The 12,351-nt window shown below is 55.2% G+C and overlaps 1 protein-coding gene across 1 annotated transcript in view; it reads right to left on the reverse strand.

Moving 5' to 3' along the window:
* Positions 1–300: 300 nt before the first annotated feature.
* The window catches only part of LOC124722732, a 155,051-nt gene continuing 143,000 nt past the window's right edge, over positions 301–12,351 (reverse strand). The window contains exon 4 of the mRNA XM_047247873.1: positions 301–947. Within this exon, the coding sequence (XP_047103829.1) occupies positions 301–947 (647 nt within the window). The remainder of the gene's footprint in view (positions 948–12,351) is intronic.

The raw sequence follows: 12,351 nt of genomic DNA on the forward strand, positions 1-12,351 counted from the left end.
GGAAGAAGTATGACCGCCTCCATCCCGTGCCGTTGACAACTTCGTTTGCCTCAATTGTGTCCACTCCTTCCGCAGTATCCTCACCCCTATCCTGTCCCCCCTCCACCTCCTCGGCCCATCAGGGGCTCTGCCTCTGCCTCCCAAATCCCTCCCTTCCAAATCCTCCTCCCCCGTGGCCCCCGCCCCCTCTGCTCCAGGGGCCACCCTTCCTCCTCCTCCTCCTCCTCCTCCTCCTCCTCCTCCTCCTCCTCCTCCTCCTCCTCCTCCTCTCCCCCCACCACCTGACAAGCGATCCTCTTCTCAGGCGTCCATCGGGGAAACGTTCCGGACCCCAGCTTCCGAGGTCCGGCGTTCCAAAACGGACCCCGCGTGTGAGGACTTTCTTCGGGTCGAGCCCACCATCCCTGTGCCTCGTCGGACTTCCAAGAAGGCTTCCAAGAAGGCTTCCAAGAAGGCTTCCAAGAAGGCTTCCAAGAAGGCTTCCAAGAAGGCTTCCAAGAAGGCTTCCAAGAAGGCTTCCAAGAAGGCTTCCAAGAAGGCTTCCAAGAAGGCTTCCAAGAAGGCTTCCAAGAAGGCTTCCAAGAAGGCTTCCAAGAAGGCTTCCAAGAAGGCTTCCAAGAAGGCTTCCAAGAAGGCTTCCAAGAAGGCTTCCAAGAAGGCTTCCAAGAAGGCTTCCAAGAAGGCTTCCAAGAAGGCTTCCAAGAAGGCTTCCAAGAAGGCTTCCAAGAAGGCTTCCAAGAAGGCTTCCAAGAAGGCTTCCAAGAAGGCTTCCAAGAAGGCTTCCAAGAAGGCTTCCAAGAAGGCTTCCAAGAAGGCTTCCAAGAAGGCTTCCAAGAAGGCTTCCAAGAAGGCTTCCAAGAAGGCTTCCAAGAAGGCTTCCAAGAAGGCTTCCAAGAAGGCTTCCAAGAAGGCTTCCAAGAAGGCTTCCAAGAAGGCTTCCAAGAAGGCTTCCAAATCCCCCTCTCCACCCCGGCGCGTTTCATCTGACGCTCCATCCGTGAGTCGCTGCTCCCGGCCGTCCTCAGTTTCGCCGGGACGCTCTGCTGCCAGGCGCTCAGCTGGCCTCTCGTCGGCAAATGATGCTGCCCCTCCTACACAACCAGGGACAGCGGCCGCAGCTGGCGACGACTCGATGGAACCGGATCCGCCTCCCGCCGGTTGTAGCGTTGTTCCCTCGCAACCTGTCCCTCCGCGGCCGTCGAGGTGACCAGCTCTTCCCCCGTCTCGTTCCCCCAACTTTTTGACTAGCGATGGCCTTGTTACATTGGAACTTAAGAGGTATTCGATGTAATCGGGAGGAATTACAACTGCTCCTCCACGTGCACTGTCCGCTCGTCCTTGGTCTCCAGAAACCAAGTTGCGCCCGACTGACTGTATTGCCTTTACCCACTATACCTCGGAGCGGTATGACCTCACCCCTGTGGGCGGTATCCCAGCTCATGGTGGGTCATGTTGCTCGTTTGGGACGATGTCTATTACCATCCCATCCCATTGACCACCCAACTCGAAGCAATAGCTGTCCGCGTTACTCTTTCTGCTTCTACTTTTTCAGTTTGTACCATCTACACTCCACCGTCATCTGCTGTTAGTCGGGCTGACATGGTGCACCTGATCGTTCAGCTTCCCCCGCCGTTTTTATTGTTTGGCGACTTCAATGCCCATCATCCCCTTTGGGGCTCTCCTGCATCCTGTCAAAGAGGCTCACTCTTGGCGGATGTCTTCAACCATCTCAATCTTGTCTGCCTCAATACTGGCGCCCCGACTTTCCTCTCGGACTCTACTCATACCTACTCCCGCTTGGACCTCTCGATCTGTTCTACCACTCTTGCCTGTCGGTTCGAGTGGTATGTCCTTTCTGACACCTATTCGAGCGACCACTTCCCCTGTGTCGTTCGTCTCCTGCACCACACCCCATCCCCACGTCCTTCGAGCTGGAACATACCGAAAGCTGACTGGGGACTTTACTCCTCCCTGGCGACCTTTCCGGACCACGATTTTCTCAGTTGTGACAGTCAGGTCGAATACCTCATGGCTGTTATCATCAATGCTGCCGAGCGTTCCATTCTTCGTACTACTTTTTCTGCACGTCGCGTTTCCGTCCCCTGATGGAACGAGGCTTGTAGGGACGCTATCCGTGCTCGACGACGTGCTTTACGCACTTTCCGCCGCCATCCTACGTTGGCGAATTGTATTGAATACAAACGACTCCGAGCGCAATGCCGTAGAGTCATCAAAGACAGCAAAAAAGTTTGTTGGGCCTCTTTCACCAGCTCCTTTAACAGTTTTACTCCCTCTTCTGTCGTTTGGGGTAGCGTGCGCCGGCTGTCGGGCATTAAGGCCCACTCCTCAGTACCTGGCCTGACCTCAGGTAATGAGGTCCTTGTTGATCCTGTGGCTCTCTCAAACGCCTTTGGCCGCTTTTTCGCGGAGGTTTAAGCTCCGCCCATTACCATCCTGCCTTCCTTCCCAGGAAAGCGGCAGAAGAGGCTCGGCGACCTTCCTTCCACTCGCTGAATCTGGAAACTTATAATGCCCCCTTTACTATGTGGGAACTCGAACGTGCGCTTGCACTGTCCCGGTCCTCTGGTCCGGGGCCAGATGCCATTCACGTTCAGATGCTGGCACACATTTCTCCGGAGGGCAAAAGCTTCCTTCTTCGTACCTACAATCGCGTCTGGACCGAAGGTCAAGTCCCCATGCGTTGGCGTGACACCGTTGTTGTTCCTATACCCAAACCCGGGAAGGATAGACACCTTCCTTCTAGTTACCGCCCCATTTCTCTTACAAGCTGTGTCTGTAAGGTGATGGAGCGCATGGTTCATGCTCTGTTAGTTTGAATTCTTGAATCTCGACGGCTGCTTACCAATGTCGAATGTGGCTTTCGTCGCTGCCGCTCCGCTGTTGACCACCTTGTGACCTTGTCGACATTCATCATGAACAACTTTTTGCGAAGGCGCCAAACGGTAGCCATGTTCTTCGATTTGGAGAAGGCTTATGGTAACTGTTGGAGAGGAGGTATCCTCCGCACTATGCACGGGTGGGGCCTACGCGGTCGCCTGCCCCTTTTTATTGATTCCTTTTTAACGGATCGAAAGTTTAGGGTACGTGTGGGTTCCGTATTGTCCGACGTCTTCCTCCAGGAGAACGGAGTGCCTCAGGGCTCCGTCTTGAGCGTAGCCCTTTTTGCCATCGCGATCAATCCAATTATGGATTGCATTCCACCTACTGTCTCAGGCTCTCTCTTTGTCGATGACTTAGCGATCTACTGCAGTGCCCAGAGAACATGCCTCCTGGAGCGCTGCCTTCAGCGTTGTCTAGACAGCCTCTACTCATGGAGCGTGGCAAATGGCTTCCGGTTCTCTGAAGAGAAGACGGTTTGTATCAACTTTTGGCGATATAAAGCGTTCCTTCCGCCATCCTTACATCTCGGTCCCGTTGTTCTCCCATTCGTGGAAACAACTAAGTTTCTAGGGCTCACGTTGGACAGGAAACTGTGTTGGTCTCCGCATTTCTCTTATTTGGCGGCCCATTGTACACGTTCCCTTAATGTCCTCAGAGTTCTTACCGGTTCATCTTGGGGAGCAGATCGCATTGTCCTGCTTCGCTTGTATCAGTCCATAGTCCGATCGAAGCTGGATTATGGGAGCTTCGTCTACTCGTCCGCTCGGCCCTCCCTCTTACGCCGGCTCAACTCCATCCACCATCGGGGGATACGTCTTGCGACCGGAGCCTTCTACACTAGTCCTGTCGAGAGTCTTTATGCTGAAGCTGCCGAGTTACCATTGACCTACCGGCGCGACGTACTGCTGTGTTGGTATGCCTGCCGGCTGTTGTCTATGCCCGACCACCCCTCTTACCAGTCCTTCTTCGCCGATTCTCTCGACCGTCAGTACGGGTTGTATGTGTCTGCCCTGCTGCCCCCCGGAGTCCGCTTCCGTCGCCTGCTTCGACAATTGGATTTTGCCCTCCCTACCACCTTCAGAGAGGGTGAGAGCCCGACACCACCTTGGCTCCAGGCTCCGGTTCATATTTATCTCGACCTCAGCTCACTCCTGAAGGAGGGTACTCCGGCTGCAGTGTATTGCTCATGGTTTGTCTAACTTCGTGCTCGCCTTGCTGGTCACACCTTTATTTACACCGATGGCTCCAAAACCGACGTCGGTGTCGGCTGTGCCTTTGTCGTCGGGGCCGCCACCTTTAAATACCGGCTCCTCGACCAATGTTCCAGCTCTACGGCCGAGCTTTTTGCTCTCCATCAGGCCGTTCAGTATGCCCGCCGCCACCGCCATTCATCGTATGTACTCTGCTCTGACTCACTCAGTGCTCTTCAGAGCCTTGGAGCTCCCTATCCGGTCCATCCCTTGATTCAACGGATACAGCAGTCCCTCCCTCCATTCTTTCGCTGATAATGGTGGTTCTGTCAGCTTTCTGTGGGTTCCCGGACATGTAGGAGTGCCTGGGAATGAGGCTGCAGATGCTGCAGCCAAGGCTGCAGTCGTCCTGCCTCGGCCAGCCTCCCATTGTGTCCCGTCATCTGACGTTCGTGGGGATGTATGTAAGAGGCTTGTGTCGTTGTGGTGGGATGCTTGGTCATCCCTCCAAGGAAACAAGCTCCGGGCAGTAAAACCGCTCCCAACTGCTTGGACAACATCCTCCCGACCCCCCCCCTGCGGGTTCGGGGGTAAGAATAGGCCCGCGGTATTCCTGCCTGTCGTAAGAGGCGACTAAAGGGAGTCTCAAACGTTTCGGCCTTCTGTGATGGTCCCCTCTTGGGTTTGACCTCCTTTTTTCTTCCAAATTTCCGTCGTCAGTGCGTGCCATTTGGGGAAGGACACCTTACGTGGTGTTTTTGTATTGGTCCATCATGCTCCACCATCTTGCATGTTACCTATTGTCAGGTGGGGGGGACTACGCCCAACATCTTCTGGGTGGTCTCCTTCTCGCCTTGTGCGCACTCTTCTTAGCGCCTACGACAACTGTGGACCCTTTAAACACCTAAAATCCAGCACGGTAGCCAGTCCGTTGTGGTGGGGTCGTCATGTACCCTCTTCGTGGTAGCCCCCTGACCACGCAGGGATCGCACTACAGATGCCAGAGCTGTTTCCTCCCCATGCATGCCAAGGAGTATGTGCCCATCTTGTCTGGGGCACGGGGACTCCGGGCAACGGGATATCGGCCAGGTACCCGTTGCTTTGGCTGGGTGGCGCCCTTGGGGAGAGCCCTCGTTCGGAGTAGGTGGCGTCTGGGCGGATGTGGCGCAATGAAGCGCAATAAATCACACCAAGCTGGTGGTCGCACGGCCGCCAGCGTCTCTAAGCGAGGTAGAGTCGACTTCGATGCTGCGCAGTATGACCCTCAGACGTTCCCCTCGTTGGCTGCGCCATGGGAGGGACGCCGATCTAGTGCCAAGCGGGAGCCTTACGTACCGCAATACCTTGTCTGCAGCAGGACTGATGGTGACTCCTTTCTTCCGACGAAGCCTATGTTTTTTGTGGAACACCTGGAGGATAAGTTTGGGGAAGTGGCGGGGTTGTCAAAAATGAGGAATGGGTCCATCCTCCTCAAGACGTCCTCCCCAGCCCAGTCACGAGCGTTGCTCTTGTGTGATAAGCTGGGTGACGTCCCTGTTACCGTCACTCCCCACAGTAGCTTAAATATGGTCCAGGGGATTATTTACCATCGTGACCTCTTGTTGCAATCCGATGACGAGCTGAGAGCCGACTTGGAACGGTGTGGTGTGCATTTTGTCCGTCGTGTCCATCGAGGACCCAAGACAAACAGGGTGGCCACCGGTGCCTTTATCTTGGCCTTTGAGGGTGATGTCTTGCCCGAGAAGGTCAAGGTGATGGTTTACCGTTGCGACGTCAAGCCATACGTGCCTCCCCCGATGCGGTGCTTCCAGTGCTGGAAGTTTGGGCATATGTCCTCCCGTTGCCCATCCAGCGCTACATGTCGAGATTGCGGACGCCCCTCTCATCCTGATTCTCCATGTGCACCTCCGCCTGTATGTGCCAACTGTGGGGAGCACCACTCTCCATGCTCGCCGGATTGCCCCGTTCTTCATAAGGAGCGGAAGATCCAGGAATTTAAGACCCTGGACCGGCTTACTTATCGAGAGGCTAAACAGAAATATGAAAGGTTGTATCCTGCTTCCCTTCGAACATCTTATGCTGCAGCCACGTTATCGTCGCCCGCACGAGCGACGGTTGTTGCTTCATCTGTGCCGCCTTCAGTGGGCCCTCGGGGCCATGTATCTCTGTCTGCCCCCTCGCGCCTGGGGGCAAGCCTTCCTCTATTGCCCCCTTAGCAATTGGGGGCAAACCCTCTTCTGTCGCTCCCCCCCAAGCTTACTTCGGGAGTGACATCTGCTCCACAACCGGGAGGCTCGATTCCTCCCCCTCCTTCTCCGGCGGCGTTGCCTCCGCCGGTTCCTCTCTCGCGGAAGGGGTCCCTTGGGGCTCTCCCTTCCTCCGTTTCTTCTCCTTTCCAGCCAGATGTCAGCCAGTGGCTGAAGGTTCCGCCACCTGCTGGTCGTAGGGCTTCTGCGTCGTCGTCAGCCTCCGACGCTCCTTCAGAGAAGCTCTCCCAGCCCTCTCACCCTAAGGGCAGACGCGAGAAGAAGGAACGGAATGTGTCCAAGAAGGACGTTCCGGCGGTTTCAGCACCGCCTGCTGTACATAGTCCTGGCTCCGGGGATGAGGTGGAGATCCTCGCCTCTGCCGCAGATCTCGCCCTCACGGAACCCTTGGGGGCCTCTCCTATGGACTCAGCTGACTCTCCCCCAGTGGCGGCGGTTGGCTCTGAAGCGCTGTCTGCCTCTTAGTCGCATTCACGCCCTCCCAGTCCCTTCCTGCTTCCATTCTCCAATGGAACTGCGGCGGTTATTTCCGCCACCTGCCAGAGCTCCGGATGCTTCTGAGTGATTCCCCTGTTCTCTGCATTGCTCTGCAGGAAACTTGGTTTCCTGCACTGCGGACCCCCGCCCTTCGCGGTTATCGGGGATACTATAAGAACCGTGCTGCCTGTCAACGAGCGTCAGGTGGGGTTTGCCTCTTTGTTCACCACTCTGTCTGTAGCTCGCCAGTACCCCTTCAGACGCCTTTAGAGGCAGTTGCTGCCAGGGTTGAGCTCTCGCCGGCTATTACTGTTTGCTCTGTTTACATTCCTCCGGATGGGGAGCTCCCCCGCCATGTCTTGGCTGCGCTGCTGGCTCAACTCCCGCCACCATTGCTGCTTCTGGGCGATTTCAATGCCCACAACCCTCTATGGGGTGGGACTGCCTCTGATGACCGCGGTCGGGCCGTGGAGCATGTGTTGGCTCAGCTCGACCTTAGCCTCTTGAACACCGGTGCTCCCACGCATTTCAGTGTTGCCCATGGCTCGTTCTCGGCCATCGATCTCTCTCTTTGCAGCCCCAGACTTGTCCCATCCCTCCACTGGAGGGTGCATCCTGACCTGTGTGGCAGTGACCATTTTCCCATCTATTTGTCACTGCCACAGTGTCATTCTTCTGGGCGCTTGCCCCGCTGGGCTCTCCACAGGGCTGACTGGCCAGCTTTTACTTCCGCTGTAACCATTGCGTCTCCCCCACAGTGTGCCATTGACGAGGTGGTCCGTGTTTTCACCACGTCCATCATTTCGGCGGCCGAGGCTGCCATCCCCCGTTCCTCTGGCCTCCCTCGGCGGAAGGCTGTCCCCTGGTGGTCGCCCCCCCAGGGGGTCCACAACTCTTTCGTGGATACGTGCGTGGCGAGCACGGGGCCCCGAGCCATTGCAGCCTTCTTTCTCTCCCGGGCTGCATTTCCTTTCCCTTCCCCTCCTTTCCCCTCCATACCCCTTTCCCCTCGCCCTCTCCTCTCCCTCTATTGGTGTCCTTGCTTATGTTGGCCCCCGCTATCCACCTGGTTCTGTTGGTTTTACACTCTGGCTTTGTTGCGTAATCATCTCCTCCTTTTGGCATTCCTTGGTCCCCCTCTGGGGTTTGACCTCCATTCCAAAATTTCTCTTCCGTAGTGTGAGCCATTTGGGGAAGAGCACCTTACCTAGTGTCTCCGACGTGTGCCCTCCTAGTATATTCCACCTTTTCTTCTACGTCGTTGTCTGATGCTAGGGTGCATAGCCAGCACGGTAGCCAGCCCGTGTGGTGGGGTCGCTATGTACCCTTTTGGTTGAGCCCCCTGAACACACAGGGATCACACTTCTGATACCTGAGCTGTGACCTCCTCATGCATGCCTTGGAGTGGTTGCTCGTCATCCTGGAGCATCGGAACTCCCGGCAATGGCCGCCGTGCCAGACGGCCCTTGCTGTGGCTGGGTGGCGCCCGTGAGGAGAGCCCCTGATCGGAGTGGGTGGTATCAGGGCGGACGCTATGCAGATGAAACGCATAAGGGTCCAAACCTCTGGCCGCTCTTCTGCGGCCGTCTCTCTGCGTGGTACTGATTCCTCAAGTGCTGCTTCTCTTGCCCCTTCGGCCTTCCCTTCCGTGGCTACCCCCTGGGAGGAGGGTCAGGCCCGTCGTCTAGGGGCAAAACCTTTCCCCCGTTATCTAGTTTGCACCAGGACTGATGGAGATACTTTCACCAGTGTCAAACCTTTATTCTTTGTGGAACACATTGAAGACAAGTTCGGCGAAGTGGACTCCCTGAGCAAGATGCGGTCGGATTCATTACTGATAAGAACTGCTTCGGCTGCCCAATCTGCGGCCCTTCGTGCCTGTACCCATCTTGGCACAATTCCCGTGTCCATTACCCCTCACCAGTCTCTAAATATGGTACAAGGTGTGATTTTTCACAGAGACCTCATCCTTCAAACTGATGAGGAACTTCGGGACAATCTCGGACGGCGGGGTGTTCACTTTGTTCGGCGTGTTCAGAAGGGTCCTAAAGATAATCGTATTGATACTGGTGCCTTTATCCTGGCCTTTGAAGGGGATACCCTTCCTGAGAAAGTTAAGATTATGGTCTATCGCTGTGATGTGAAGCCGTACATCCCACCTCCTATGCGGTGTTTTAAGTGCTTGCGTTTTGGCCACATGTCTTCTCGCTGTACCCAGGACCCTCTCTGTGGTGACTGTGGACGTCCACTCCATGAGGGGAGTCCCTGTGTTCCCCCTCCTGTATGTGTAAATTGTCATGGTAGTCATTCTCCACGTTCAGCAGATTGCCCAGTCTATAAGAAAGAAAAAAAGATACAGGAGTATAAGTCTCTTGATCGTTTAAGCTACACAGAGGCCCGTAAGAAATATGCACGATTGCACCCTGTGTCCATGACATCTAGTTACGCCTTGGTTACATCTTCATCCCTTCCTCCCCCTTCCTTAACCCCGTCCCGGACCCCTCTCCTTCCCCCCTCCCCTGCGGCTCCCACACCTTCTCCTCTGGGCGCCGCTCCCCCTCCCCAGCCGGAGAAGTGTCCCACTCCTTCGGCGTCTGCCGGTCAAGGGCGCCTCTCCCGGGATGCCCCTTCCCGGCACCTTCCAGGTCAAAGGTCTGCTGCAGCGCGGCGACCGCGAGAGCCGCGGTCTATCGGCCCCCAGGTCACCCTGTCTCTTTCTGTTCCTGATCTTGCTGCAGCTGGCTCCATTATGCCACACAGCCCTCCTCGATCTCAGCCTGAAAAGAAGAAGAAACATAAGTCCCGGGACAAAGAGCCTCTGGTGTCACCGGAGGTCCCTTCCCCGGCTTCACAACCGGATTCTGACCTGTCGTTTATGGATGTCGCCCCCTCCTTGTCGGTGATGGGTGGGGACCCGGCGGTATGACTGGATTTAGCGTGTTCAGCCCTCATTTAAACCATCGTTCTGTGGTTCTCCAATGGAATTGTAATGGCTACTATCGTCACCTTCCGGAATTGAAATCCCTTCTTTCGTCCTACTCAGCAGCTTGTGTGGTTCTCCAGGAATCTCATTTTACTGATGCTCACTCACCGACCCTCCGTGGGTTCCGTGTTTTCTGTCGAAATCGGGTCGGACCCTTGCGGGCTTCTGGTGGCGTTTGTACGTTGGTCCGTACAGACATTGCTAGCACGTGGATTCCTCTCCAAACTACATTGGAAGCAGTTGCTGTTAGGGTCCACTTAGACTCTGCAGTCACAGTATGCAATCTTTATCTCCCTCCTGACAGGACTCTTACACCTGCTGCCTTAATCACCCTTCTTCAGCAACTTCCTCCTCCCTTCCTCCTCCTTGGGGATTTTAATGCTCATCATCCTTTGTGGGGCAGTGCCTTTCCATCTAGACGAGGTCTTCTTATCGACCAATTTATTGCAGACCACGAGCTGTGCCTTCTTAATGATGGCTCCCCTACTCATTTCAGTGCTGGTCATGGTACCTTTTCTGCCATTGATCTTTCTCTTTCTTCTCCCTCTCTCCTCCCTTCATTACACTGGTCGCCACACGACGACCTTTGTGATAGTGACCATTTCCCGTTGATTATCACGCTCCCTTCCCGCTCCCCGATGGAGAGGTTACCTCGTTGGTCTTTCCACCGCGCCGATTGGCCTCTATATTCTGCACAGGTCGAGTTTTCTCCCTCTTTGTCGGGTTGTATTGATGACGTCCTACGTGACGTGTCTGACGCGATTGTTCGCGCTGCTAACCTTGCTGTCCCGCGCTCATCTGGACAATTTCGTCGTCGGCAAGTCCCGTGGTGGAGTACGGCCATTGCCATTGCCATCCGTGATCGCCGTCGAGCTTTGCAACACTTTAAGAGGCACCCATCTGTAGCCAGCCTTTCTACCTTTAAGCGCCTTCGCGCTAAAGCCCGTTATTTAATCAAACAGAGTAAGCGGATATGTTGGGAACGATTCGTTTCTTCCCTTGGTTCCACTGTCCCTCTGTCACAGGTATGGGCTACACTTCGCTCTCTCCAAGGTTGCCATCGGCAGTCCACCCTCCCAGGCCTTCACCTCCCAGATGGCATTTGTACGGACCCATTAGTTCTCGCAGAACATCTTGCGACCCATTTTGCAGTGGCATCAGCGTCGGCCTCCTATCCAGCTGCTTTCCTTCATCAAAAACAGCAGGCTGAAGCTGTCACCTTATGTTTCACCACTTGTGAGTCAGAATCTTACAACGAACCTTTCACTGAATGGGAATTGGTTTCTGCTCTATCTGCTTCTCATGATACGGCTCCTGGCCCAGATTCCATTCATAACCAGCTGCTTCAACATCTCAGTGCTCCACAACGGCACCATCTTCTTCGGGTGTTTAACCGTATCTGGCTCCAGGGTGACTTCCCTTCTCAGTGGAGGGATAGCATTGTGGTTCCTGTCCTTAAGCCTGGTCAGAACCCCCTATCTGTTGACAGCTATCGGCCAATTAGTTTGACCAATGTTGGTTGTAAGTTACTTGAACGGCTGGTAGCCCGTCGGCTCACTTGGGTCCTCGAATCTCGGGATCTATTGTCCCCTTACCAGTGTGGCTTTCGAGAGGGACGATCTCCAATCGATCATTTGCTTCGCTTGGAATCCGCAGTTCGGCAGGCTTTTTCCCAGCGCCGCCATTTGGTTGCAGTGTTTTTGACCTTCGCAAGGCCTATGACACAGCCTGGCGCCATCACATCTTACTAACCCTTCATCAGTGGGGTCTTCGGGGCACACTCCCGATTTTTATCCGCCAGTTCCTGATCCATCGGTCATTCAGAGTTCGAGTTGGTACTGCTTTTAGTTCTCCACGGACCCAGGAGACGGGCATCCCACAGGGTTCTGTCTTGAGTGTCCTTCTTTTCCTCATAGCTATCGATGGACTTCTGGCCTCTGTCGGTCCCTTGGTCGCCCCTGCCCTGTATGTGGATGATTTCTGCATTTGGGTTAGTTCCTCCTCGATGGCATCTGCAGAACGGCAGCTCCAGGTGGCTATACGGCGTGCCTCTGCATGGACCCTCTCCCACGGGTTTCAATTCTCTCCTTTAAAATCGCGGGTGGTCCACTTCTGTCGCCGTACTACGGTCCACCCTGATCCAGAGCTCTATCTCGCTGCACAAAGATTGCCTGTGGTTCCACAGTTTCGTTTCCTAGGTCTTCTTTTCGACAACAAGCTCACTTGGCTGCCCCATATCAGACTCCTGAAGGTAGGATGTTTCCGTAAACTCAATGTCCTTCGCTTCCTTGCCCACTCCTCCTGGGGTGCGGACCGTTCCCTCCTCCTCCGTCTTTATCGTGCTCTAGTTCTGTCGCGTTTGGACTATGGTTGTCAAGTGTATGGTTCAGCTGCTCCTTCCACGCTGCACGTGCTGGATCCAGTCCACTATCATGGTATCCGTTTGGCCACCGGTGCCTTCCCTACTAGCCCTGTTGATAGTCTCCTGGTTGAAGCTGGGATCCCCCCCCCCCCCTTTCTGTTCGGCGGTCCC

This window comes from Schistocerca piceifrons, chromosome X (assembly GCF_021461385.2).
Source record: "Schistocerca piceifrons isolate TAMUIC-IGC-003096 chromosome X, iqSchPice1.1, whole genome shotgun sequence".
Lineage (NCBI taxonomy): Eukaryota > Metazoa > Arthropoda > Insecta > Orthoptera > Acrididae > Schistocerca > Schistocerca piceifrons.